At 40.3% G+C, this 27,054-nt stretch overlaps 1 protein-coding gene and 1 long non-coding RNA gene across 3 annotated transcripts in view; one reads left to right on the forward strand and one right to left on the reverse strand.

Moving 5' to 3' along the window:
- LOC115485585 (uncharacterized) overlaps window positions 1–4,184 on the reverse strand; it is a 36,899-nt gene extending 32,715 nt beyond the window's left edge. For both annotated transcript variants that reach the window (XR_003946346.2, XR_007776816.1), the window contains exons 1-2: window positions 4,021–4,184; window positions 3,717–3,859 (exon numbers count right to left, since the gene is read on the reverse strand). This is a non-coding gene — a long non-coding RNA (uncharacterized LOC115485585). The remainder of the gene's footprint in view (window positions 1–3,716; window positions 3,860–4,020) is intronic.
- A 6,152-nt stretch (window positions 4,185–10,336) lies between these two features.
- MAL2 (mal, T cell differentiation protein 2) lies at window positions 10,337–21,153 on the forward strand. Its single transcript, XM_030227849.2, has 4 exons — window positions 10,337–10,548; window positions 12,630–12,800; window positions 16,805–16,963; window positions 19,299–21,153. Exons 1-4 carry the CDS (start codon window positions 10,414–10,416, stop codon window positions 19,377–19,379), a joined length of 546 nt encoding a protein of 181 aa, XP_030083709.2. The 5' UTR covers window positions 10,337–10,413; the 3' UTR covers window positions 19,380–21,153.
- The last annotated feature ends 5,901 nt before the right edge of the window (window positions 21,154–27,054 follow it).

Raw genomic sequence — 27,054 nt, forward strand, 5'->3', positions numbered from 1 at the left:
CCACGCCACAGACGGCACCACCACCTGGGGTCCTCTAAGGGAACCTGGGGGTGGCAAATCTTGTGGCTTCCTCCAGCCAAGCTTGGGGAGCTGCTAGCCGGGACTGCGTTGCTCCCGTGGCTGCAGGGAAGAGCCACAACTAGGTTAACAGGAAAATGTTGTCTGAGTAGAGAACAATGCACTTAACCATTCTCCTCTGAGCCAACTCAATGAATTTTTAGCTATACAGACCATAACATCCAACTGGGGTACAAGAATGTTGTTGGAGACAATGTCAAAAGCCTTGCTGAATTCGAGGTAAATTTCTCACTTCTCTCCCCTCATCCACAAATCCAGTCATAGAATCATAAATACAATCAGGCAGTCAGACATGACTGACATTTGGTAGATCCATGTTGATTGTTTTTGATCACCTTCTCCTTCATACGCCCAGAAATGTGCTCCAAGGAGATCCAATCCTTGAAGTTTCACAGGGACCAAAACAATGCTGATCAGTTTAGAGCTCCCCAGATTGTCTTTGGCCTTCCTGAAGAAATGGTACAATATTTACCTATTACCAGTAATGAAGGAACCTTCCATGATCTCCATAACTCTTCTGATGTGATAGAGTGGCCCTGCAGACACATCTAATCTTGGGGTTTTTGGCACCTTGGATGTGACCTGTCTGCTCCCATGGTGCTTTCTGGTCAAATCTCTCAAGTAACCCCCAGCTAAACACTCATCCACTGCTGGTAGTTCTCTTTGGACCCTTTCCCTAAGCACAGATGCATGGGATAGTTTGGTGGTAGAGATAGCAAATAATTTAGAATGCCTCCATTTTATCAGGGCCTGCTGTCATCACCTCCTACATTCAGCAATGGTTCCATATATTCCTCCCTCAGCCTTTTCATACTAACAAAGCACTGGAAGCTCGTGTTGTGCTTCCCATGTAATTGTCAACTGCATTTAGACTTTGTATCACCCAAGACTGCTCCTACAAACTCAGGTAGTTCTTCTCCGAATTACTCAGGTAATTCTTCTAAATTATTCCACTGTGGCCTGTCCCTTCTTTCATCTCCTCTATATTACCTTTTCATATTGGAGCTCCACCAAGCTCCCTGTTCAGCCACACCAACCTCCTGACAAAGCACTCGTAGGTGTGCAGTGAAAACAAGAGCACTGCCTAAGATAGCAAGCATGTCTACTTCAGCATGCCTCCTGCTCTTGGACAACCAGGAATCTGTCATCTTCTGTATTCTGGGGAATGTCACTGAGTACAATTATTATCATCCTGTTCTCCCAAGGCTCATAACATATATAAGGCACAGATATCTATGGTAAATATAATGTTTTAGAATCTAACACTAATAAAAATGATCACAGAATCAATATATCCCATTTGAATACATTTACCTCAAGCATTTCAAATAGTCTCACACAGGCATTCAGCTGATTCATTTCTTTCTTTCTACTTCTTTCACTGCTTTTTATAACTTTTTTTTTTAAAGCACCTGGAGCAATAGATTACAAGATTCTTGACCACAGCCACAAGAATATATAGTCATCTCTATGTAGTTTTACATACAGTCTTAAAAAGTACATTGCATTTGTAGTTCAGCTGACTGAAATTGTTATTGAGATGCAATTTGACACCATGTGTGATAACAAAAACAGTAAATGTGTCACAGAGAGAGGGATTAACATGGTTATTTGGAAAGCATTGCTCTAGATTGTCTTGATTTAATAGGTTTTCATGGGTACAGAAGACATAAATTGCTATTTCTTTTTTTTTTCTCCGTCTTATTTGTTTAAGTCATACATAAACTCCTCAACATGGGGGAAAAAGAATGAGCAAGATCAAAGTAGTAGCTTAATCTGTATTTCTCTTATGCTTTTGTGTCAAGGGAGAACAGCAAATTGTAAAAGAATTTCGGCCTACCTGCTGTGTGCAGTGTGCCCAGGTAAAGCTTGGGCCCCACCCACTCCTGGCCTGGAAAGGTTGCTCCATGCAGATCTTTCAACATAGGGAGGAAAAGTTTCAATTGATTTTTAGGTGTGTGGGACCAGGAACTCACACCCCTCCATTCTGCAGACAGCAGCAGCCTACTGAAGCACAGTGGCTGACCACACAGAGCTGCCTGTGCCTGGGCAGGGTATGAATGTGTCCATTTTGAGTTCTGAGTCCCTACGGCCATTAGTGCTGTACCCCAGCACCCCCAGTGCCACAGCTGGGCTTAAATCCCACCATGGTCCTGTGCTTAATCAAGTGCAGATGCTGGGGGAGTCAAGGAACTGAAGCTTCTCACTGGTATGAGGCAGTACATCATGGATGCATCTGCAGAGGCACGACCTCAAATGATGCAATTTCATTACATGTCCTCTTTTTTGTCACATTTTTCTTTACTTATATGTTTTGCAAACCAAACATAACTTTTAAAAAGTAGCTGGATGTCTATCATAACTTTTGTTTTATTGATGTGGACATAGTTCGAACCTGAAGAGTCCTAAAAAGTATAGGTAATATCTTTTTGAAAGCAGATTTAAGTGATGAATCCCCTGTTTTTTATTTTTCTCTTACTAGATGCTAGTAAGAGAAAAAACTAGATGCAAGTTTTCTGTCTTGTTAACCTCTCAGCAGCAAGATGCTATTTTTCCCAAGTTCATACAATAGAAGTCTTTATATCAGTTCCCATAACATTCACAGAGTGCATGGAACATTTTACTATGTGGAGGGTGGAAGGGGTCACAGTGATGATCAGTCAGTCAGTAGAAGATCAAGTAAAACATTGCAGAAAAATGTGAATACAGAGTTGGCAGATGCTTACCATGTGAGCTGATGGATTTATTTCCCACTGTGAGCTAACTTCTAGGTCTTGAAAAGGCTTTAAAGTTTGTCAGAGAAAATCTAAAATGTTGTCAGTGGGTCCAACAAGAAATTTCAATTCAATAGCTCAGGAATACCAGAGCTTTCTGCAAGTACATGTTTGTGGGAGAGAGAGCACTTTCTCAGGACCTGAAGAAGCAGAAATACATTTTCTGCAAAACCAAGGACAAAGCAGACACAAGTGATTCTCCTACAATCTATATCCAGCTACCTACTAAAGTACAAAACAAACTGTTCATCAAATGATGCTATTGCTTTCCTGTTTGTAATGGAGGGTCTAGCCAGGCAGCTGGACATAGACATAGGGCTTGATCAGCTGAATCCCAGGCTGCTTTCTTTCACTGTGCACCAAAAACCCCAAAAGACTTCCTGTGAGGTTAAGCATTCCTTTTTTAGTATAGCTAAATGTAGAGATGCATGAAGACATTAGTCCTGTACAATAAATTACATCTTCAAACACCCCATAAAGACTAACTACACAGCAATTATACTATCCTATTAGTAATGCACAGAATACTGACCTATTTATTCTTTTGCTATTATGTAAAATTAATGAGCTGTGTTTTTTGACCACTGATTTATCCTGCTTCCAAATACCTGAGGATTAAAATTTAAGCTACTTAAATAGCTCCACAAAACTATGGGTAGGCAGAAAAAGGCAAGGCTATTGAAGTATTTGAAATGCACTGCTACAGACTGTAAACATGCTGAAGGATATGTGAACATAAAGTCCCATTCCAAATCAAATTCCAGGGTAGAAAAATAATTTTGTTTAAATGTGTAGGTAGTCAACTTACAATTTGTTTGGTTTTATTCTTTAATTACTGCCTTGTAAATAAATTACAAAACTTACCTGGTTGCCAATTCACCATCCCCTTCTCTCCCCTCATCCAGCACATCTGAGAACAATGTGCAAGTCCATTGTCAGGAGTTATTCACTGTAGTGGATGAAAACACTCTCTACATAGGAGAAGCAAGTGCACAAGCATGTCCATCCTGAAATATATCAGGAAACAAAGCACAAAGACACTAATGAACACAAGAAATCACAAGTAACTGTGAATGAAATAAAATATTCATGTGTGAATGAAATAAAATATTAATATGGTTGTCACGTTAAAAATTGTGGAGGGAAAGTGAGATAGTTTTTAACTTACTTTTCATAGTCTAAACCACATCTTAGCAGAGTTGACTCAACATGAGGATAGCACAAACCACCTCACCTTCCTTGATGATGCAGAAGCTAAACCTGCCAGCAGAACCACAGATTGTTTTCTATCCAGAAATTGCATACATGCTGTGTGTAACACTTATTTCTTCATGAAGGACGTCAAGCCAACAGGAATGCAGTTTAACTGGTTTAGGATTTATGAAAGAAAGAAAAGAAAAGAAAAAAACCTCAAACCTGTTTGCTTTCCTGTGAATCAAAAACTACTTGATCAAATACTTATACTTACAAAAACATTGTGAAAGAGTCTGAGGTGAGGTTCAATAGGAACTAAATAGCTGAGATAGGCCTGCAGAAATATATTCACAGTAAATCCCTGAAATATAGATATTGTTCTCATGTGTTATATTAATTTCTGATGTAGCTTCAGGACTTGATGGCTCAGAAAGAGTTACTGTGTGGAACTTGCTATCACTATCAGGACTAGCTTTTGGAGGATCTGAGCACTATAGCAGTCAGCATTTCTCAATCTGACATAAGAAAATCAAGCATTAGAAGGAAGGTTCATGTTCTGTAAGGGGCATCCAGCTCCTCAAAATACCTGACTGTCCCATGAGAGTTTATCATCATTGCAGAGGACAGGCAAACTCAAAATCTGAAATTCAAGGTTAGGGAGCATGTATTTGTGCTTACTCAAAGTTAAAAAAAAAATAAACAAACCAAGAGAGATCAGCGCTGATATATCATGAATCATTCATGTCAATTGAGACCCTTGGAGTCCTCCAGGATATAAAATGTTGTAAACTTCACTCAAGAAAATGACACTGCAGGTACCAATATCCCTAAAATCGCCTATATAAAAACAATAAAACAACTCTTTATGAACAATTTCAATTTTATAATTAAATCCGTATTCTTTCAGTACAAACAAACAACTGTGATCAATTCATTTTTCACTTTAATTAATATGGGAACAGCAACAGAGTGTCTAAAGATGCAGAAGCATGGTTCAGATCACCTGAAGGTTTCTAGAAGCTGTATCAGCATTTCTTATCTAAAAGAATAACCCCAGTAATGGCTTTTCATCTATCATATAAAAAAGTGTCCATGTATTGTACATTCCACAGAGAAGCTAGAATGTGGCAGCATATCTGATTCATAAGTTTTGTGTTTCTTTTTAAAATGTTCTGTTAGTACTGAAATTAATTAATTTTGTGAACACCAGAGGCACTTGGATGCTTGAGGACAGTTTTGAAATGATGCATAGTCAGTAAAAGGATTATAGGTTTGCCAGTGATTCGTAGCTGAAGAGTTCCCTCTCAGCCTGATAGCTCCAGTAGTTACTGTAAGTAACAACAGATGTCTTTAGAATAAGATCCTGCTGTTTTAAGCAAACTGAAACTAATTAAAAATAGAGAAGTTACATATGATTCTCTTAACAATGCCTATACTTACATACAAAGAGCTCTTCACCATCCTACTAACAGTCATCAGGTAAGTTCTAATTATTCATGTACACTGTAACACTGATAAATCCTTTATATTACAAATAAATAAATAATCTCGGAGTGCTTTGAAATCTTTAAACTCACTCCTATTGCAGCTGCATTTTTATGCCATTTCAAACCACTACAATGATTTTTTTATACAGTCATATTTTAATGTCTCCATGCTTCTTCTTCCTGAATTTAGTCATCACAAAATAAAGCCACCATTGTCTTTTGTCTAATTATCCTTTGCCTTCCACTGGATTTTTAGCCAGGATTTTGCTCAATAAAACAAACAGTCTCCAAAAGGCAAACAAACTGCAACTGAAGAAAAAAATGACTTCCTGAAAGCACTGATAGTTCATGAAAACAATGGATACCTACTGCTACCCAATGAGAGATAAGATCAGAGGCCAACACATTATGAGCAAAGGTTACTACATCAAGTCTTGAGTGCTACTAGCAGTACCAATGGCACAGGTCTGTGCTGCATCCTGCAATGGCAGCACTTGGCACATCCTCCTTCAGCCCCTCTGCAACCAGCTGAACTGGTCCTCTTTTATACCACGAAGCTGGAAGGGGACAGGAAAAAAAAAGTATTGTTGCTGTGCAGTCTACCCACTGTTTTCCCTGGGCAATTCTGTCATAAATAACCAGTGCTCATCCCTCATCTACAACAACATTATGCTCCCAGTTTGTAGCTCAGAGACTTTCACACTCTCTTCTGAGGACAATCCATGCAAACTGTTTTTCCTGCTGGCTCACCTATGCCAAGAGCAGAACACGGACTTCTTGAGACATTTTCCCATTAGGTAACTTGACTTTGCTCTGCCATGTCCCTCCCTACCCACCTTGCCTCCTGCACCATTTCAGGTCAGGATCTTCCTCTATGCTATGGTGAAATTCCGCATTTTACCTTTGCTGCACCCTCACACATCTAAAAGGAATTTCTCAAAGTTGATTAAACAAAAATTGGCCCTTGGCACCTTATACTGTATTGCTAGAGAACAGCAGTGCCACCAAGTCAAAAATGAAGTGCTGGTAAGCTCAGGAACATGGAAACAATGTTATGAGAACAGGTGAGGAACCTCAGCCTGACCACCCTAGCACCAGTTTACTCCAGGAGGGTCCCTGGCTCCACACCAGCCTCCAGCTATGTGGTGCCTGTGTGAAGGGACCCTCAAACACCCCTAAACAGCCAGCAAAGGATTCCCTGCTTTAAAGGGTACCCTGAGAGCCAAAGCAGACGGGTCAATGCCTTTCCTCCCACAGCTCTGGGCACAGAAGACACTTCTGCAGGAAGAGGCCATGTCCAAAGTACCACCACAGCCTTATGAGCCAGCCAGAAAACACTGCAGAGAGCAGCTCTGACTGCTTGAAGCTGCCCCAGGGGCTAGTTTGGTAACCAGCCATCCCTGGCACCGGTGGACCTAACAGGTGGCACATTTATCTTTACTTCTTCTCCTCAGCACACATCCCAAGCTCAGTTTAACTGGATGAAGTGAGACATTTCAACAGTTGTTTCTCCCTTAGTGTAATGATGCAAGAAGGGGCAACATGCATTCACCAGCCTGGCCCTGCTTGTTAAAAAACCTAAAACTGTTGCACTGCCTCCCAAGAAATCTCAACAATGTGGTTGTATTTGCACATTAATTCATAATAAGCATAGGTACAACCATGACCCTGAAGTTCTGTTACCTCTGAGTAAATACACTACACAAATGATGCTAAAGGCTTTCCTTATCACTCATCTTATGCAAACCAGTTTTATGCCTATTTAATTTCACTGGCTAAAGGGGAATGACTCCAGAGTTTGTACCAGTATGAGATAAGAATCCTGCATGCAATTTCCAGAAGCATGTTAAATTATTTCATCCATAAACAAAAGGCTTGTTTTGCATGATCAGCTCCAGGCTTTCTATTTTTGATGTGTAACTAACTATAGGATTAGGAGAGTTTGTATTCCATCTTAAGAAAGAACAGCTTTGCAAATCTAAAAGAAACACAGATGACTTTTGGGAGCAACTTCCTCCAGAAGAAGAAAGTAACTAGCAGGAAGAAGCAGATCCTGTCTGGAAAACCTTGCTTAGCTCCAGTCTGGCTTGGGGAAATCTGCTTGTGCATAAACAGAACCACAGGAGAATAGGGTTACCATCATTTACTTGGTTTGTATTTTCCATCTCTTTGGCCACTTTGGCAGACCACCCTTGTTCACACTGTAATATAGGACATGAGATTACATCTCTCCCTGAAGTGCTTCTGATAAGACTCAGATAAGGTGTTAAGACCCATGAATTCTGAAATTGACATTACTTTCACCTGTTATTCTAGTATCCTTACCAATATTCAGCTCTTCCAGAAGTATCATTGCCATACCTCACAAAAGGTACTCTGAATCTTGCTGCATAGGACTGCTGTGTAATTTTCATATCCAGTATGATGTATATGTTTTTTCAAAATACTGATTAATCTTTTAATATAGCTGACTACAAATTTTCATCACTTAGTGCATTTTTCTAATTGTTGGTCACCTGGAGGAGAAGAATTACAGCATTGCAAAAATATATTTTAATTTTTACATATAATATGCAAATCACAATATGGGGAATTAAATCATCAATTATTTTTCATAATCTAAAATTGGTAGCAACTGGTTTAGTAGTTCTGTGACAATGCCTCCTTTACATAAGCATAAGAACATGAAGGGGAAAGAGCTTTTTACAGTCATTTAAGAGCAGTTTTTAGTCCTTGCGGTTGTATAGACAGACTTTCCTACACACAGTGAATCAATATACTTCTGTCTACTTGTTGACTTTGGTGGACTGGAAGCTGCATCATTAGTTTACCTTGTAACATGCCAAGGTGCAATTAGTTTCACAAAAATGTAGCTCAACACAAACGTGCTTTTCCATGGAAACTTGAAAATGCAATCCTGACATTAGGCTCCTAAAAAATCCAGTTCTTTAAAGATTCAAACAGTACATGAATCAGTATAAAAGCAATCTCACATGGCACTGTAGCACATCTTGCCTGAACACAACAAAAATAATTTAAACAGCCACTTTAATTTAAATGATTAGGATTTAGGAAAAAGCACAGCCAGAAATCTACTCAGTGGATCTATACCTAGTTGCGAAAGTTATATTTGGATTTTTTGTCAAAATTTCTAATAAATTTCTACTAAATTTCAATACAATAAGTGTTATAAGGAATGCACAGGTAAAAAGAAATGGTATTTACAAGCAAGAAACAGTGATTGCACATGGTATGTAATCATTAGTAAAATCCAGTACTGCTGGAGTTCACACAGATTAACTATGCAGCTGGATAATAATGCTGGAAATGTTTATGACCAAGCATTATTTGTACTTCCTTTTTGTAAGATAAGGACAATCACATTTCTTGTTTTGAATCATAAACCAACCCTGTTTTCCAGCCACTCAGACTTCTCCCTCTGCAGGGCAGTCTTAACAGATTTAGGGCCAGACTGTGACATTAACTTGACATCTCCAGAATGCAACCCCAAGAAGAAGGCACAAGTATGAACCCCATTCCTTTCCAAAACACACCCAAACCAGGTCCTGTAGGCAAGCACTTCCAGAGTCTTAAGTTTTTTCCTGAAGATAAAAGGATGGGACACAAGGTTCGCTTTTAAAATAGGCATAGATGATAAAATATTGGATAAGTGATGGGGTAATGCACTCAGAAAAGAGGGGAGTCTGGGCTTAGTGCCTTCTTCATCCTAATGGGGATTCAAGCCCACATCTCCTACTTAAGAGTTCAAGAGACATCCAGCTACAAGAGGCACAGGGGTGAAGACAGAGCACAAGAAAGAATGCAAACTTTTGCTTCTTCCTCCTTTAGAAGCCATGAATTTAAAGCCAAGCAGCTATTAATGCATATTGAAAGCATCACAAAGCTATTTATGTACAGAATGGTATGGCAGAAACACAGATGAGTCCTGTTTTATGGAGCCAAATGCTCTCCACCTAGGGCTTGGATTGGGGTCGGGGAAGACAGGCATCTCAGGATGTGGCATTTCTCGTCTTCACAAAAGCGTATCCAAGACACACCACACATGCAAAAATAAAGGAATATAATCTTCATGCCCAAGCTAGTTCAACTTCCAGAGCAGCTACACACACTTGCATGAACCTTCTTAAAAATGTAAGCCCTAGTCATAGCTGTATGTGTGGAGGATAAACACTGGGTGAAACTCAGTCTTGGTCTTTCCAGAGGCAGGACATCTCCGCCTAAGTCAGGATCGGAGAAATAAGTGAAGTACTGCTGGATGGCATATCCTTCATCTGGAGAAGATGCAGATACAAAGAAGCAAAAGACAAGAAATTAATTGTAAGTGGTCTGGTGAATGTGCACCTTTCTCTACCCCGAACTTTTATGAACATTTTCTACTACTTTTAAGCAGTGACACAAAGTTGAGCCAGACTGAACAAAAAAGAAGATACAAATGAAATGTTTTCAATATTTTGAATGGATAACATAGTAGGCTCCCTTAATAAAGACAAAAAGTGCAACCACGCAACTTCCAAGCCTAAATATCCGTAACCAGAAGCTAAATAACAACCTTTGCAAACCGGCATTAGGAAATCACGCCCCGAGTCCGGCTGGCCTGATTCAGGACTCGTGAATGCGGAGCGCCGCGCTGCTGGGGAAGCCGAGAGGCAGCGGCCGGAGCCGGCCCGGTTCCAGCCCCGGTGCCCGGCACGGCGGGGCCGCGCCCAGCCCCGGGCGAGGCGCGGCGAATGCGGGGCGGTGCCGGCGCCGGGCCGGGCCGGGGGAGGCGCGGACCAGCCCGCCCGCACCTGCGCCCGCCCTCGCTGCCGCCTGCTCGCCCACCTGGCCGCGCTCGGCACAGCAGCCGCCGCCGCAGCAACATGTTGCCCAGGGGAGCCTCGTCCATGCCGCCGCCTCCCAACCCCGCTCCCTACTTCCCGCCTCCGCGGGTCACGCTGCCCTCCGGCCTGGAGATCCTGCGCACCTTCTCGGGAGCCGTCATCTTCCTGGAGATCGTGAGTGCGAGGGGCCGGGTGGGGGCGGCCAGGGCCTGCCCGTGTGCTCACCTGCCATTTTGTCAGCGGGGCAGGTGCGGGGCCGGGCCGGGCCGGGGCTGGGCCGGGCCGGGGCTCTGTGGCTGCGGCCGCCTCGGCTGGCTCCCCTCGGGCCGGGCGGCGGAGCGGGCAGCCCTCACCCAGATGGGTTTCGCGGGGCTCTTGGAGCTGCCGAGGGCTTTGAGCCGCGCTCTTGCCCCGGCCCGAAAAGGCACCACGGAGAGTTGACACCGGGCTGTGTCTGTGCGCGTGTTCCGGGTCCTCTGTTACTCCTACAAGTGTGTTCAATGTCATGTGTGTGTTAGACCTCGCTGGTGTACACAGGACTGAGGACCTTTGAGCTGAGGTTGGATATCACGCTCTGTAGCTGATTAGGGGGAGATAGAAACCAGAAAACCTTGGTAGAACTCATCTGACTTTATTAATTTAATTTTTTTCTTATGATCAGAGCAGAATACTGCTTGGGTCCCAGCCTGGGTGAGCTGGATCTCACCTCACAAGCTGTAAAATTGTACCTGATCAAGGAACAAGTCGAAAACTCGAAACACAAGTCCGGGCACTAAATCAGGCCCGGAGGCAGCAGGGACAAAAGGTTAATTCGGTTGGCCAACCAATTGTACATCTGACAGCCCAGCTGTAGTGGACAGGTGTGGTGTGAGAGAAATAGCACAGCAGTGGCTGCTGAGATTAGCAGTCTCTACAGTACAGTTCTAAATTTATTTTTAAGGAACCCTGCAAGTTTGCACATTCAAAATACTGAAAACATTTCACGTGTCTCTGTTTTTTGTTTAACAGACACTTTCTGCTATCCCTTTTGCTTCCTCACTGCCCATCACTCTCTGGTCACCAAGTAACAGACTTGCACCTGCAGTCTTGTGAAACTAGAGAAAGTTTGGTTCTTCACAGCTAAAAAAGGAACCCTAGAGAACAACTTGAACAGTAATTCATAAACCCATGGGAGCTTTGAACTGAGACTAGCAATGCATCTTTACATATGTGCCGCTGCAGTGTAATGCCAGAGAGGAACCACCTAATTTTATAGCAGGCATCTTTTGAAAGGTATCTCTTATCCAACCGTGATACAAAAGAAACCTCGCTGAATCTGAAAATGTAACCTCTGACTTCCTGGTTTGTAAATCTGTAGAATTTAAACAGGAAAGAAGTAACTTGTGCTTGGAAAAAGATTTTAGTTGACATTCAACAGGTTGGATTAAGAAGTTCAATCTTTCTGTAATAAACAAACATACTTGGAGTGAGTCATAATTGTCATCTATTTATCCTTTTTTTATTAAGAGGCAGGATTTGCAGGAAGCCTTAGAGTACATAAAGTCTCCATCAGGCCATCCCTAGCACAGCCTCCCTACCACTCATTTGCTGTGAGGAGTCTGCTGAAATGAAAATTGGCATCTGCTGAAATCTTCTCCAAGTTATGATGATTCTGGAAAGCTCTATATTTTCCCGTCTTTACAGCATAGTTTACAACTCACCTTATTCTGTATTCTAGTTTTTTTCTTTTCCCTTAATACTTTGTGTCCTCTTTCAGTTTGGTATTGCAAATACATTGAAAAAATAGGTGTCTTTTTATGTCCTTTCTGTATCTCATCTGATTAGGACTACAAAGCAAAACAGTATAAGACTGAATACCAAGTAGTAGGAGTACATCCTTTTCATGCTAATTTGTGTATATAAAGAGAGGTGGGTGGGGAGAGTGGGAGAACTGTGTTTTCACATTTCTTATATTTTGCTCAAAATTACAGTAAGGATGAAATTTTCAGCAGCAGCACACAAATCACCTGGGTTTGTAAATCCCATTTTCAATACTATTTTAAGAGCTTTTAGGAATTTCAGAGTGGCTATGTCTTTTCACCACTTAGTGCCTATCATTTCTGAGAGGAGGACTTGGGCTTTCTGAGGACTTTTGAAGTGTTTCCTCTTGGTTCATGAGAGTCATCTGATTATATGTAGTATGTGATATCAGTTCTTAGGCAGAAAGGACTGAGTAAGAGTTGTCTAGTTTATTCTCTGTATTCCTTTCCTTCCAGGTGTTTGGGACAATAGTCTGGATTTTGGTCGCCTCTACCCAAATTCCACTGCCACTGCTGCAGGGATGGGTAATGTTTGTGGCAGTGACAGCATGGTGCCTCTCCATTGTTTTCCTCTCTGTGTTCCTCTTTGGTTATGCAAATAGAATTGCTGTCAACTGGAACCAGGCGGTAAGATTTTTTCTTTATTTAAGGATTCCCTTTGTTTTATAAACTGAAAATTATTTAATGAGAAGTGTTGATCCTAAGTCTTAACACTTGGCTTTCTGCTTTAGCACAGAGGTTTTCGAACAGGAATTCAAAACCAGAAAAAGAAAGAATAGGGTTACAGAGGTGGCAGAGGAAACTGTTTTATGATGGAGGCTGAAAGAGCTTTTGAAGCTGTTTGAAGGAGTACACTTGTTCTCTCTGAGCACATAAAATGTATGAGCAGCAGGAAGAAGAATAACTTAACAAGGCATGACAAGAAATTGGTTTAAATGGCCAGGAATTATTGTACACTGGAAATCAGAAAATACTTTCTGACTATTAGAGAAGTGGTAGTAACACCTTGTGAATAGTGGGATATAAAAAGATATATCAAATATTATAAAGGAAAGGATGTATTTGTGAACATACTGTGTGATGTGGTTGTCTGAGATAGCACAGACTGGATTTCAGCACCCAGAAGGTCCCTTCCAGTTCCTAAGAAGGCCTACTGGTGACTTTTGGGTCAATTCCTGAAAGCTAAGGCACCAATGGTGAGTGGCTTCTAGACCTTAGGTGGTAAAAGACATCGTAACCTGAACTATGATACATCGTAACATCTTATTAGGAGACTTAATGTCTTCATCTTTCTTAGAGGGAGCTCGGCGAGACTACAGATATAAGTATTCTTTGCTGAGATTTTGAAGACAAAGAATTTTGAAAATTCTGAAGACAGAGCCTTAGTCTTGCTGTAGTTGATTGTCATGGTTTGTGCCAGTAGTTTTCAAAGACTATAGCTTCCTCTTAAAATAGGGAAGTTTTTTGTATTAGTTTTTGCCAACCACATGGATACCTCAGGTTATTGACTGGTAATTTACATGCTCCTTTGTAACTGTTAACTGTGTTTTACTTTGAGTTTTTAGTACTCAAGTAGTTAAGCATGAGATTATATCACACTCGTTTATATTACTGGAAGTGAATAGTAAGAAGTGGCATAACTGTGATCAGAATTTTTAATTTTCAAAAAAAATTCTTGCAAAAGGATTGCAACTTCTAAACCACTGAAGTATGTCTGCCTGTAACTGCTGATCACCTTCACTTTGCTCCTGGGAGGTTTAGTTTTCCTATTGACATTTCCCTTGATCATACCTGGAATTGCATGCTTCAGTATCAGCAACTGTGGATATTTATCTGTTCAGGTAATTTATGGATAGGCCCTTAAAAGAAAAGTTCTTTAAAGCAAATCATAAAGCTTATGAGTTTGGAGCTCTGATAAATCAAAGCCCATCAGTGCTAACAGACTGGATTCTATTAAAAAACAAACTTTAGCACTTTGATAGTGAGTACATATACATACAGCATCAGCTTTCCAGCACAATACAGGCAGTAATTAGGCTAATAATCAGTTACAATCACAGAGACCTTTACAGGGATTTATGCTGCAACATCCTCACAAATTATGATGCAACAAAGCCCTTGAGCATAACTAAAGTAAATTAATAGTGTCCTGGGTTTCATTGAAACTATTTGCCAGTTTACAGTCATGCATCTGTTTAAGAGCTGCTGGGTAAGGACAAAGCCTTAGATTGAAAATGCTATACAAATTTCATCTTATAACAATTGTGTGTGAGTTGCGCGTTGGCTACTTGATGCTGGCAGTTTGTTGTAAAGTTAATTTTGTCCCTTGTGTATAATAAATTGCTGGAAAATTTTCTATATCAGGAAATGGATACAATGCTTAAATAAAAACTGCATCTGTGACTTTAAAAAAAGCTGACAGAACTCAGTCAACCTCTTAAATAAAAGCAGAGGGAATCATTTCATCTCTAACTTGGTAGCTGAAACCCAGCCCCTTCCACCTGTCAACAAAGAGAAGACACTTGACCACTAGTTTCAGGTACCAAATGTTTTGTAACTTGTTGACACTAAACTCTTTAGTTTGTGACAAGTTGGGGGTTTTTTACCTTCTGTTGCAAATTAATAATTAATTACTGGAAATGCTAAAACTATTTTTGTTACTATAAATGGATAGTCCTGGATTTAGTAATACCTTATGCTGTAAGTATATCTGCTCATACTAATAGAGATATTTAAAAAAATAAGATGGTACACACTGGAAAAGATGGACCTTATGGAGCTCCATTGCTCAGTACATCAGTGTATTAAAGCAGATGGTATGACAAGTACTGCCCTTTACAGCCTGACTCACTACACACTCATTTACAAAATTAGATGTGAACTAAATTATCATGCTGCTCTGATCGTGTTTTGCATGTACTTTGTATGAGGTTTCAATGATTATACAAGTGTGGGAGCAAGGGAGAGTTAGGCACTATGATAACAATTACTAAAACCCAACAAAAGGTCCCTCATAAGGTCTTGGGGATTTTGGTCACAGAAACCATAACCATGTAAATGTGAAACCTTACTGATGCTACAAAGCTTCACTATAATTGCTTCCAGGAGAAGGAAATTAGAGGGTTAGACAGGAGAATGAAGGAGATGAAAGAATCTCTCCTGCAAAATATCTCTCCTATATGCAGTCAGTCCTGGTCTAAGTGGAATGGGGAACTGTAGTAGCAGCTTATATCATAACTTATCAAAACTGACTGGGGTGTGCTTTAAGTAGCTTTAGCTGCAATCAAATATGGAACAACTAATGAGTTTGAAAATAAGATTCTTTCAATTAAAAGAAAATCTCCCATCTCTGAAGCAATTGCATTTCTCTGGACAGGGTAGTGCAGCACATTCTCACTGCTCTCAGGCAGGCAGCAGGTAGGGATGCCTCACAGTAATTTCTAGTGCAGGCGAGTGCTGTCTGCTGGACGCACACAAAGTGCTGGGTTCTCACTTGAGGTGTACTGATAGTCCATTGCACTCAGGTGAAGTTAAAGTTCATGAAGAACTCATTAGTACTGGAGTTAGACTGCATATCATAGGTATCATAAAGCATACCCATACTTGCATATATTTTAAAAATTGTCTCTGTGGCTTTTGCAGACCTTGACAGGTATAGACACAGAGTATGTGTTGTATGGATCAAAAATTGAATGCAGTGCAAATGTCAGCTTTTCAGACAGAATTACGGAAGATGTTGGAAAAATACTTTAGACATTTTAAACTGTACTGGAACATGCCTTATATCTTGTTGCTGGAACACTGGGCGCTGAACTAGGACCTGCAAAGACACCAGATCTTTTTTATATGTGTCAGTAATGGAACCCAGAAATAAAAGTTAGGTGCTGAAACTTCACATTCAGTTAGCATTCATCATAGAGGAGGGAATTGCCTGGAGAGGCCCAGGAGAGAAGCATATTTGAAGTAAATCCTAAAACCTGTCTGCACAAGTCTTGGACATTTTATTCCACAATATCATGAAGAACTGTCAGGTTGCTGACTATTGGGTAGAGCCGAGTCAGAGAGTTGTGGAAATACCTCAATTCTTGAATCTCATTGTATTGGGACATTGGGCATTTCAGTTGTGTCAAAGCTGAGTTGTTTCTGGGCATTTAGAGAAGCAAAATTGAAGCATGGAGGGAAGATTTTTGAAGCTTTGATTATAGCTGAAAAGGGACTTCTGGGACTGCAAGATTGTATTGCACTGCTTGAATTGTGATCAAGTTGGCCCATATATGTCTTCTTTTTTATCTGTCTGAAGGGAGATTTCTGTAAACTCCACTAACTTCAAGGTGGTCTAAAATGTCAGCATGTGTATATAAAGATGAGCATGTGCCTCTTAATTTGAAAGAATATAAGATTTAGAGAGAGAGAGAGCTGCCCTTTATCACTAATAATGTTAGTGAGTTGCTTATAATTGCAAGAAGCTGTGAAAACATGCCCAGGTTAAGCTGTCAGATGGATTTAAGACTGCTTATGTCAAGTTAGTGTTATTAGTTCTTGTTTTATATTTCAGTGTTTTCATTTGTATTGAGATGAGAAGAATTAGATATGTATTGGAGCCCAGACTGATTCTGTTATTTGCTTTTTAGGATTTTATTTTCCATGGGGCTACTTTTGTCTTTTATTTTGGAGCATTTCTACTGCAAGCAGCAACTACATCTCTGCATTACTTTCCCCGCAAATTCAACTCCACCACACAAGAGACGATTCTAAGTGGTCGTGAATATAACATAAGCATAGCAGCCTCGGTATGTGTTTTGTGTGTTTGTATTGGGGAGCAGAAGTCTGTAGCAAGCACTTGTAGCCAGCCATTCAGCTTGGGAATCTAACAGCAAACTGGAATTGAAAGAGGAGCTGTGAGAGAAGAGTTGCCTTTGACAGCAGCAAGTAGTGTCTAACCAGAAACATGCAAAAATATTGGTGTAAGCTGATGCTTATGGGTACCTACTTACTCTTCAGTATAGTGTAGGGTTCATACTCTTCACTGTAGGGTTTTAAATATCTGATCACTACAGCTTATAATTTTTAGACAAGGTATTTTGTAAAAACAGTTTTGGTTATTAGAAGAAAAAGAGCAACTGAGCCTTTATCAGAGGATAAGGTATGAAATTTACACTTGTGTTCAAAATTGCTTTTTTAATACCATTTCAGTAGTCCTGAACATGCCATGGAGATAAAAAAATTAGGACTAGATCTTTGTGAATCTCCCATATGTGCTTACTACATCAGAGCTCTGCTGTCTCTTACTGCAATTATTAGAGTGCTTTTTTTGATAGCCTAAGCCCAGAATACATTTTTCTCACTCTAGTTGCATCATCACTGAATCATTGTGTTTGGTGATGTGGGTGTCCATAGCTGAATCAGAAAATATCTCAGGCTTTAGTTTTTAATCCTGGCTGACTCTTCAGGGATGAGTGGAGATGTGTCAGCCTTAACTTACAGAACTGAAACCACTGCTCTTTATTTTTTATCCAGAGACTTTCACACCAGGGAACTGTATACGTTTATTAAGCTTCCAAACCTTCTGTGCTTATCTGTTGTCCTTAAAGCTCTGTGCACCATAACTTTAGCATAGTGATCACTTTCAGTTCGTCTTAAGATAAAAAGAGGTGAACTGAAGGTGTAAGGTTCACACTGTCTGCAAGAGCAGAATAGAAAGGAGAAGCCTTTAGCTTTGGCAAGGCAGGCCCTGAGGAGGTGAAGTGAGTGTGTCAGTGTCCCAAGGCCAGAGTTCCTCACATCACCCCCTGCCTGTAACACACTCAGGTGTCTAATCCCGGGGTGGCTGTGTGACACAAGGACAGAAATGGTGTTCCAGCTGTGGCTGAGCCTAACAGAGGATCTTTATACCAAGGAACTGTATTAAATTCTACTCGAGTCCTAGTTTAGTGTGTTCAGATCCCACTGAATATATGGTCACTGCAGTTATTTTGTTTGACAACAGAATACTGGGCACTCCATGAAACCATTCCCTGCTTCCATACTAATTTTTTAAGGGAGAATTCAGTTCTTCAAGACCCTCAAATCCCTGTCAAGATAGAGGAGGAGAAGATTCTTTTGTGACTTGCCTCAGTATCTTACTTAAGAATAGCTGGAAAACAGTGAATGAGATAAATCTAGTCTTTGCATTTTTTGCAGGAGTGTATATTTAGGAAGTCAAAACATACAGAAGAAGATTTTGAATATATAAAATATTTCATTAAAACAGTCTTGTCAGCCACATGACAAAAAGAAAAAAGATTGCTAACATTCTGTCTTTTAAGATGACATTTATATACTGTGATTAGAAATATATATATATACGTTCATTTTAACAGGTGATGGTTCTATGGTGTAGCATTTATTCAAAACTTTTATTAGTCAAATTAACATTTGTATGTAAAGGATGATTGAATTGGTATATTAAAAGAGACAGAATTCATAGTTATCACTGGACAATATGAGAAATGTTTTTTCAGAAATTCAGTTTCTCATGTCTTCTGTCGAGTGTACGTTACATAATCACTTTCATTGTGGCATGACCTTCAGTTCAAGTCTGTCCAATTCAGTTCTTGAGCAGGAGCAACTTCCCTGGCATTGCTTGGAAAGTTGTTCTAATGGCTGAGTATCTGGTCAAGGAGGCCAGATGGGAGTTGTTTCTCTGTTTCTGCTAGTAAAACAGTTCTACTGTTTAAAGGGATTTCTGCTTTGATGTTTTCTGGGGTAAAAGCATTCAGTTGGAAACGTCTGAGATTGATGTTTGATCAGTCTAGATAAGAGAACTGAAATACACAGTGTACATACACATACTTACTTTCATGATAACTTATGCAGAAATTATATTTCATATTCTATTTCTAAATGTCTGCTCAAGCAAGTGAAAAGTAGTAATATGAGATAGCAGTAAAATGGGGTTATTACAAAGAAGTTCCTGAGAAGACTTCAGACAATCCCAAACCTATCCTACCTTATTAAGCATTTTGATTGGGGGAGGTGCCTTTTGAATCACTTGTGTTCGTGTATTCATTTAGAATAGAAAAATATTGTAGAACACTGTATGATTGACTTTTTTTTTTCTTTTTTTTTCCTCTGCTCCTCTTCTAGATTTTTGCCTTTGCAACAGCTATTTGTTATGGTTGCAGCACAGCCCTGGCATTAAGGAGATGGAGGCTAAATAACAGCTGAAGACAGGTTAATGCCCACATGTTCCACTTCAGATCAAATTAAGTGCTACTTGTCTGTTTTACTGTAATTTAATTCTAAAAAGACTTTTTTTTTCCTGCTTAAAATCTGTTTTAAATGCAAGTAACCCCTAATCAGGATTTCTTTAACAGAAAAAAAAATGTTTGTATCTCTTCCCTTTCTGATAATTACTTTTACTGTGTACTCATTGTAAGGTATTGGAGAGTTTAGGGATGAAGAGATATGTCATTAGCAGACAACAGAACTCCAGTGCTACACCAGAAGAGGAAGAAAATGGAAACCAAGCCAAGATGTTAACTGCACAGGCAGCTAAAAAGCTGCCCCCTTGTTAAGCCCTGAGATTAAGTGCTTCCTTACAGTGCACTCCACACAGGCAGAGCCTTGGGGCTCGTGGTAGAGTCATGGGTGTTCTGTGTGCTGCCCTTTGCATGATCAGAGCCCAAGCTGACTTTGAGATTCCAACTCAGTATATATATGTTATGAACTTTGATGTACAGAGAAAATATTTTAAAAAACCATCCAGTGAAATCTTTTTGTACTCTTATAGCTGTGTCTGGTTAGGGTCAACCTGAGCCTTAAAGCTTACTGTGTTCCATACTAGATGAAAACTGGGACTTTCAATCAGTCGTTTATTAGTTTTAGGCATTTAGCTTAATCAGATCTATTTATACTACAAAACAAAACAGTGCATTTGTGTTGTGTGTGTATATACATGGTATATTTTTGTTTAACAGGAATTTTTGCACTGTTTAACGTTGGAGTACAACTTTGTTCTTGCTACTTCAAGTTCTGCATTTGTTAGGTATTATGTGAGTCAGTATCATTTGAATGGAATGTTACTAAATAGTGAATAATGTCTGACCTCAATTCTTGCAGTGTGTTATTTGTTGCATTCTGAAGCTGCAGTGTTGTAAAGGTGTTCTTATTTGGACAGATGCCTGTGCAACATCTTGCTGAAAGCAGTGGGATGCAAAGCTGTCCACCTACTATGGAGTTTGCTTTTCGCACGAATGATGTTTAATTGAGCCTCTCTTGGATATCCTGGTGTGTGATGACATGCAATATTATATACAGAAAATTGATTTAGCAAAACTAAACTCTAGCATTGTGTTCTGCTCCCTGACACTCAGGTTGTTTTGCACATGGTGAAGCTTTTGTTATTTTGCTAGTAAATAATTTTTACTTTTGTGAATAGTGCCAAAAAGATAAGCTGGGACAGTAGAGGCTCTCTGTCATTTGTAAAACAACTTGTTCACTACATCTTGCCAGTGCACCTGATTATTCTGCAGAGACCAGCAGTGGTTGCATAATGGAAGACAGGATTTCCTTCATTCCCAGGCCTACTCACTCTCCTTGAGCCAACAAGGGTGTCTGCCGTGGAGGTTACTTTATCAAACTTGTCAGGTACAGGGATCTCTGAGGGGCAGCCACTCTCAGCAGTGCCCTGCTGATCCAGGGCAGGTTCTTGGGGATGGCACAGCAGTGAGTGGCACCCTTCTGACTATGGAACCACTTGGTCATCCTGAATTACTACAATGGGATGTTGTCATTTATCTGTTTTCTAAGATTTTTGCACTCTGCCTGATTTTTTTCCCCTAATTCTCTCCTTGCATTGAAAATTTTTTTGAACATTTTATCTAGAGTTACTTTTTAAAATATTTCATGTTGTACAAAATACATTTACACTGGAGTATATGGATGAAAGTATATAACAAAGACTTATGCTAAGGAGCATTAAAGTTACTTAATATATTTATGGCAGTGGTCTGGTTGTTAATTTTGTCTTTGGAAAGTATCAAAAAAACTACTTTAGTACTCTGACTCACCTGATGCTGGGCATACAAAATTGAGGCTATGATTTCATGAGAAGGCACAGTTGCATTGGGGCTGGTTTCACATACACTTAATTAGTGTCACAGCTACTTTGCCATGTGACACTGTGTGGATATTGGTGATAAAAGTCATTGTTTCAACATTACAACGTTTCAAACAGATGCCGATGTTCGGTTTGGTTTCTCCTGTGCCCTGCACCCTCTCTATGCCCTGCACACCACAGACTGTGCATGCCACAGCTGCAGTCTCTGCAGCCAGCTGAGATCATGGAGGGCAAATCTTAATGTTTTGCATATTTAAACCTACAGAGTATGAATCTTTCACATGGAGTCAATTAAAGAGCTGTCCAAGCTTAGTTGGCATTTGTATCTAACCTCCAAGTTCAAACCTGAGGTGTAAAACCCTTGATTGGTGAGTGCTGTTCAAGTCTCCTAATCTACTTGTGGAAGTCCAGATAGCAGAGTGTGGTTAGTGTAGCATGGGAAATGTTTGCATAGTGAGGAAAGACTGAACTTTCCCTCTTAAGTATCAAAGACAAACAAAGGACAGGGAAGAGATAAAGGTAAAAACTACTGTAATGAAGAATAACTTTCACAGCTGAAATGAAGTGAAAGAATAGAATTTATGTGTAAGGACAGAGTTTTGCTGTCCTTTGAGAAAGATCTATGGACAGTCAAACTGGAATATGCAGTTATGTTCTTTTAGGAAAAAAAGAGGAAAAAAGTCAGTAGTTAATTTTTTATTGCTTTATACTGGGAGCTAAAAAAGTAGGTGTGACTTAGAAATGGTATGTGCATGCTGGATGTGTGCAAGTACTGCAAATACTGATATGGGTGTAATATGTAATCCTTGTGATAGGTATTCCAGGGAAAATGTGCAAGCTGGTACTAAAAAATCTTTCTTCCTTGTAAGAAAATTCCTCCAAGCCTATGACCTTCAAGGACTCAAGCTTAGACCTCATCAAAGAATGGAAGGCATGTGGGGGGGACATAAGGATATTATTTATCTCGATTAATTTAAGGTGAAAGGAACAAGACCACAGATGCCTAATAGTGTTTTCATCAAACATCTCTTTTTGATGTGAAGCTTCAGTGCAGCACTATCTAAGGTACCATGCAGGTCTCTATTCTTAGAAAATATTTCATGGTGTTTTGGATAGCATTTTGTGGTAGCTGCTGGTAAATAAGGAGAAGGAGCCTCAAAGGAGACTTTCCTTCAAAGGGTGCCAAGATAAAAACCAGTTATTGCAGTTACTCTCTTTCTAAAGAGAAGTGAAAGTGCACATATCAGAAAGCTAAAATTTTGTTAGAATTTTGGCAGAAAATATGCACAGCACGTGCTTCACTGAAGTCATGACTCTGCTTCTGCCTTGCTAAATGTCTGGAAATAATCCAAAGTGACAGAGGTCCTGCAGGATGATTGATCTGCATGGGATCAGTCTGTTCAGATTCTCATTTCTGTGGCTGCATATATTGGTTATAACTCCTGATGTGAGTAAAGTTGTGCTACTGTGAAGTGTTTCTTTAAAACACAGCTGTAAAGCACAGCTTTTAAAAGATAGTGACTACTCAAATCTGTGCCCTTCAAAAAAATAAAAGAAAAACCACTGGATAATCACTAGACCTGTGTTGTCTCTTTCAGTTCCAAAACCAGATGACAATGCTGACTCCTGTTGCACTACTCTAATTGTTGTAGATTTGCATTTGCTTTATAACTTTAAAGAAGTTTGACATTTATAATGTCACCATCTGAATTTCAAAAAATAAGAGAGCTTAAAACTAAAAACTAGTTTGTTCCATTTTTATCTAGACACTGGGAAATTGGTCTTTGAACAAAAGCATCTTGATGCATTTCATGCTCCTCTGGCAGGCTGCCCAAGTTGCACACAAAGGTTTCCCAGGTTTTTGTCCAAAGATAACAGTGAACCATTAGTTCTCAGACTGAGATGCAAATAGAACATTGCTCTTTTCAGTCTTAAGAAAAGAAAAACTTGAAAGTGAGAGCATGTTGTCTTTCTTTCTTAGCTGTATTTGTACAATTGGTCATGACACAGTAGTCTTTGTTGAGACATAAAGAAAACCAGAAAAAAAGAAAAAAATACCAGAAGAAAAAGCAAATCTTAGATACTAAAATTAGTAAACAGAAATGGAAAGTATTTAATTTTTTTTCACAAAGCTGAGTTCAGCATGATTGTTCTCTTTTCTCCCACCTTCTTTTGCTCAGTTTTGGTGTTTATCTAAACATCCTTATAACCTGATCAGCTCAAAATTTACTGTATTTATCCTCAGGGTGCTCCTGTAAAGAAAATAAGTGCTGTTCCCATTTCTTAGGTGGAAACCTGGAAAGCAGAGACACTGAAGAACAACTTGCTTGCCACAGGCCTCTCTCAGGAGATCTGTGGAGTAGGAAGAGGAAGACTGTTTTCTCAAGTGAGAGTTTCTTGATGTCTTGCCCAGCAGCCTCTACTGCTGCCACTGTGGGCTGGAAGGCAGCACTGTAAAGTGGGCTGTGTGTGTCCTGACCTCACTCCTGTCTCTGTCATGGTGGTGTTACTCTGGCAATTAGTTACATGGGGTTAAAAGGTACAATGACTGTTTGTGGAGGATTATGAGTCAAAGGGAGGTTTAAAATGCCAAATCAGCATTCCTAGATCAAACATCATAGTTTCCGGGTGTTGTAACAGATTTTGGTTATCCAGTTGTAAGTAGACAGGAGTTCCTGTTTGAGGTGTTGATCTACCCTATGCACCTTAAGAGAGGATAAAGGTCCTCAGGAATCTGTAGGTTTCTGATGCTTCCTGCTATGTGACATGTTTGAGCCTTAAATTCTTGGTACTAACAAAACACTACCTGCCTTGAGCCTGCCAGGACACAGCACCTTTCAGTTCAGAAACCTGAGCTAAGTTTTGGCAGCTAACCTGTCACGTTACCTTTCAGGGGAACACAATGATCAAACTAGGTTATGTCTAGGTGTGGTTTTAACATCTTTCTTGCCATGGGATAATTTCAAATGTTGGTAAAGATTCTGGAGATTGTGGACTGTATATTCATACACTTATGTCCAGAGTTACTGTGCCTGGCTACAGAAGGGCTCTTAAGCAAGAACTGTACCCAGTGGATCCATACAGGGTTTGATTATGGTTGCAACATTATTAGTAATCTTAAAAGAATTACTGCAGATTTGAATCTCATCTAAACACCTTTTCCTGGTCATCTCAGCAAGGTGTGGTTTCTGTCATTGGACCAGTGCTGTGACACAAGAAACAGCAGAGAAAACACCTGAGAAAAGCTCTGCATGGCTTGAAAAGCATCATAAACTAGTTTGGCTTTGGAAGAGGTCTTAAAGGTTCTGCACTCCTCCTGCTGTAGAGCTGGGACCTCCCACAGCTGTGTTGCCCTGTGCAGAGGTGCTGGGATTTCCCGGTGATCTAGTTGCCTCCTTGAGCAATTCTGCTTGCAGTGCCCACCAATGATTGGCTTTTGACATCCCTTTGTTACAAGTGGTTTGGGTTCAATAAGCTTTACCAAACAAACTAATGAGGCAAAAAGTATTTTATTTCCATATAAAATAAAAGTATAGAAGATTTGCTGGAAGATTTGCTGACTCATGTTTTGCCCACACAGGGATCACAGCCTTTTTTATTATTTTGAAAGTGCAAAACATACTTTAGCATAACTTAATAATGTAATTAATGATCTTACTCCTCACAAACTTCATGGCTTGGAAGTATTTCCAGACTCCTGGGTCCAGAAGAACACCCCAGCTAGGTTGCATGCCTATGCCTCTGTAAGACCTAAAGCAGCACCTCCCTTTTCCCTGCCTCTTACCCATTTTTGGAAAGCAAAAAGAGAGCTGCAGCATGATCTAGACAGGCTGGACAACTCAAAAAACTAATGTGGTGTATTGGAGTGTGATTCACTCTTCAGTAGCACTCGTGGGCATAGACAGTCTTGAGGTGTTTCCACCAAAATAAAATACAGAGTTATGGCAAAAGGGGAAATGGGGTGGGAGGCCTACCGGATAGAAAAGGTGCCCAAGAGCTCAGTACTTGGCTGCAATTGCTTCCTGTATCAAGACTGGCATCAAATCCAGCACTTAGCTCCTGAATATACCTGTTTTTCAAACTGTTAATACCTTGGCCTGGCATCTAAAGCCCTGGGGAACCTGTAGGGCAAACTTGGAGCTTTGGGTTGTTGGAATGAGAGGAAAGATGAATCATCACCAGATACTTTAACTCAAAATTCAGGAGCAGAGGAGAAAGAGAGTTGTTTGCATGACCTTTTTCCAACTTGTTACCAGCTCTAGGAGCTGAGAGTAGGGCAGGAATAGTTTTCTTCTACCTTCATTCCTTGGCTGCAATCACCATGGACTTAGAATGAGCTGCAGGACTGAAAAGATGAGGACTTGTACAGAATAATCTGAGATACACCTGACCTACCCACAGCAGTGGCAGCTGTTCCTGTGCCAAGTCCAAGATCCATCCCCCAACCTAAAATAAAAATCAATAAAATAAATTAATAAAAATTAGAATAAAAATAATTACATTTTCAAACAAGAAGCCTGTCTTAGCTGGAGCAAATGTTCTTAGAAAAAGAGTTACCTCAGAGAGAAATTTAATGGTGAACAAGAAGCCAAATTGTTCTTTTAGTTATATAAATGCAACTTCTTTTGAGGTCTAGTTGCCAGTGAGAAATTTTACTAATGGAAGCAAGAGCAGAATTTCCCCTCAGCACTAAGTAGAGCTGACCTTTGAAACAAATGGAATTACGAATTCCTTGGCCTTGTGTCATTTGCTATTTCTACTAAGGATCCTGCTGCTAGGGTGAATTGCTGCTGGAATATGTTGCTGCTGCTCTTAAGGGACAAATAGCCTTTGTGGCCATAGCAGGCTTAGAAAGTGTGAAGATTTCAAGATAAAAATCCAGCACTTGTAGGATCTCATTATTTTGGAGGACTTGACTTAGAGCTTGTGAATGGTTTAGGGTCAGCAATGCTGGGCAGGGTATATGAGGTACAATGCCACATACAGCTCCTAAGGTGAAAAGCTTCTGCCTTATCATCAAGTTACAGGCTGGCTGAAAGGATAGCAGGAGAAGAGATCCGTGCTCCGTTTCCTGTATCTCTTTTGCGAAGAGGAACCCCGCGAAGGGGAGGGAGCCGCTGCCGGCAGCCCGGGGTGCCCGGGCGGTGGTGCCAGCAGATGGAGCCGCAGCGCCGGGAGCCGCGCACCGCGGAGCCTGCCAGCCTCATCCCGGGCAAACACAGCTCCCAGGACTGCAGTCAGGGCACTCACTGTAACGCAGGTGATTGATCTGAAAAAACAGGCTTGCTTTTTCATCTTTTTATTATAAGGAGACATAGCAACAGCTTAGCATTGTACATGACTTCATAATTCTGTTTTTATTATTGTATTACAAACTTCATGTTTATCAAGAACAATCCCAGGACACAAATACAATGCAAATTCCCTTTTTGTGATGGTAAGAAGTAGCTGCAGACACTATTCTTCACTCTTCTCCCTGGCTTTATTGCCTTCTATAAACCATTTGTGGTTGAAATCCATGTAGCTCCACTAGGTTAGAGAAATAGAAACTAGCCTTCAAGCCTTGAGAAGGTTTTGAAGGGTTTACTTTTTCCTAGGGAGTTATAAAAGTTAAACAGTCAACTGATATAAAATGACAACTGAGCGAGCTCATACCATGGAGTCACTGTCATTGCATTGTTTGGGGCTGATTCTTTTTAGACAGTCAAGTTCTGGGCAGGCCGTGAAGACATCACCAAACTGAGTTGGCTCAAAGGTGGCAGATGAACTTTAATATAGATA

Source organism: Serinus canaria, chromosome 2 (genome assembly GCF_022539315.1).
Source record: "Serinus canaria isolate serCan28SL12 chromosome 2, serCan2020, whole genome shotgun sequence".
In the NCBI taxonomy this organism is placed as follows: Eukaryota; Metazoa; Chordata; class Aves; order Passeriformes; family Fringillidae; genus Serinus; species Serinus canaria.

Bases quoted from the DNA above. Each gene is read 5' to 3' on its own strand.
- MAL2 (XM_030227849.2), top strand. From the start codon at position 10,414: ATGTTGCCCAGGGGAGCCTCGTCCATGCCGCCGCCTCCCAACCCCGCT. The intron at 10,549-12,629 runs GTGAGTGCGAGG...CTTTCCTTCCAG, and splicing joins CCGTCATCTTCCTGGAGATC to GTGTTTGGGACAATAGTCTG. The intron at 12,801-16,804 runs GTAAGATTTTTT...TTTGCTTTTTAG, and splicing joins CTGTCAACTGGAACCAGGCG to GATTTTATTTTCCATGGGGC.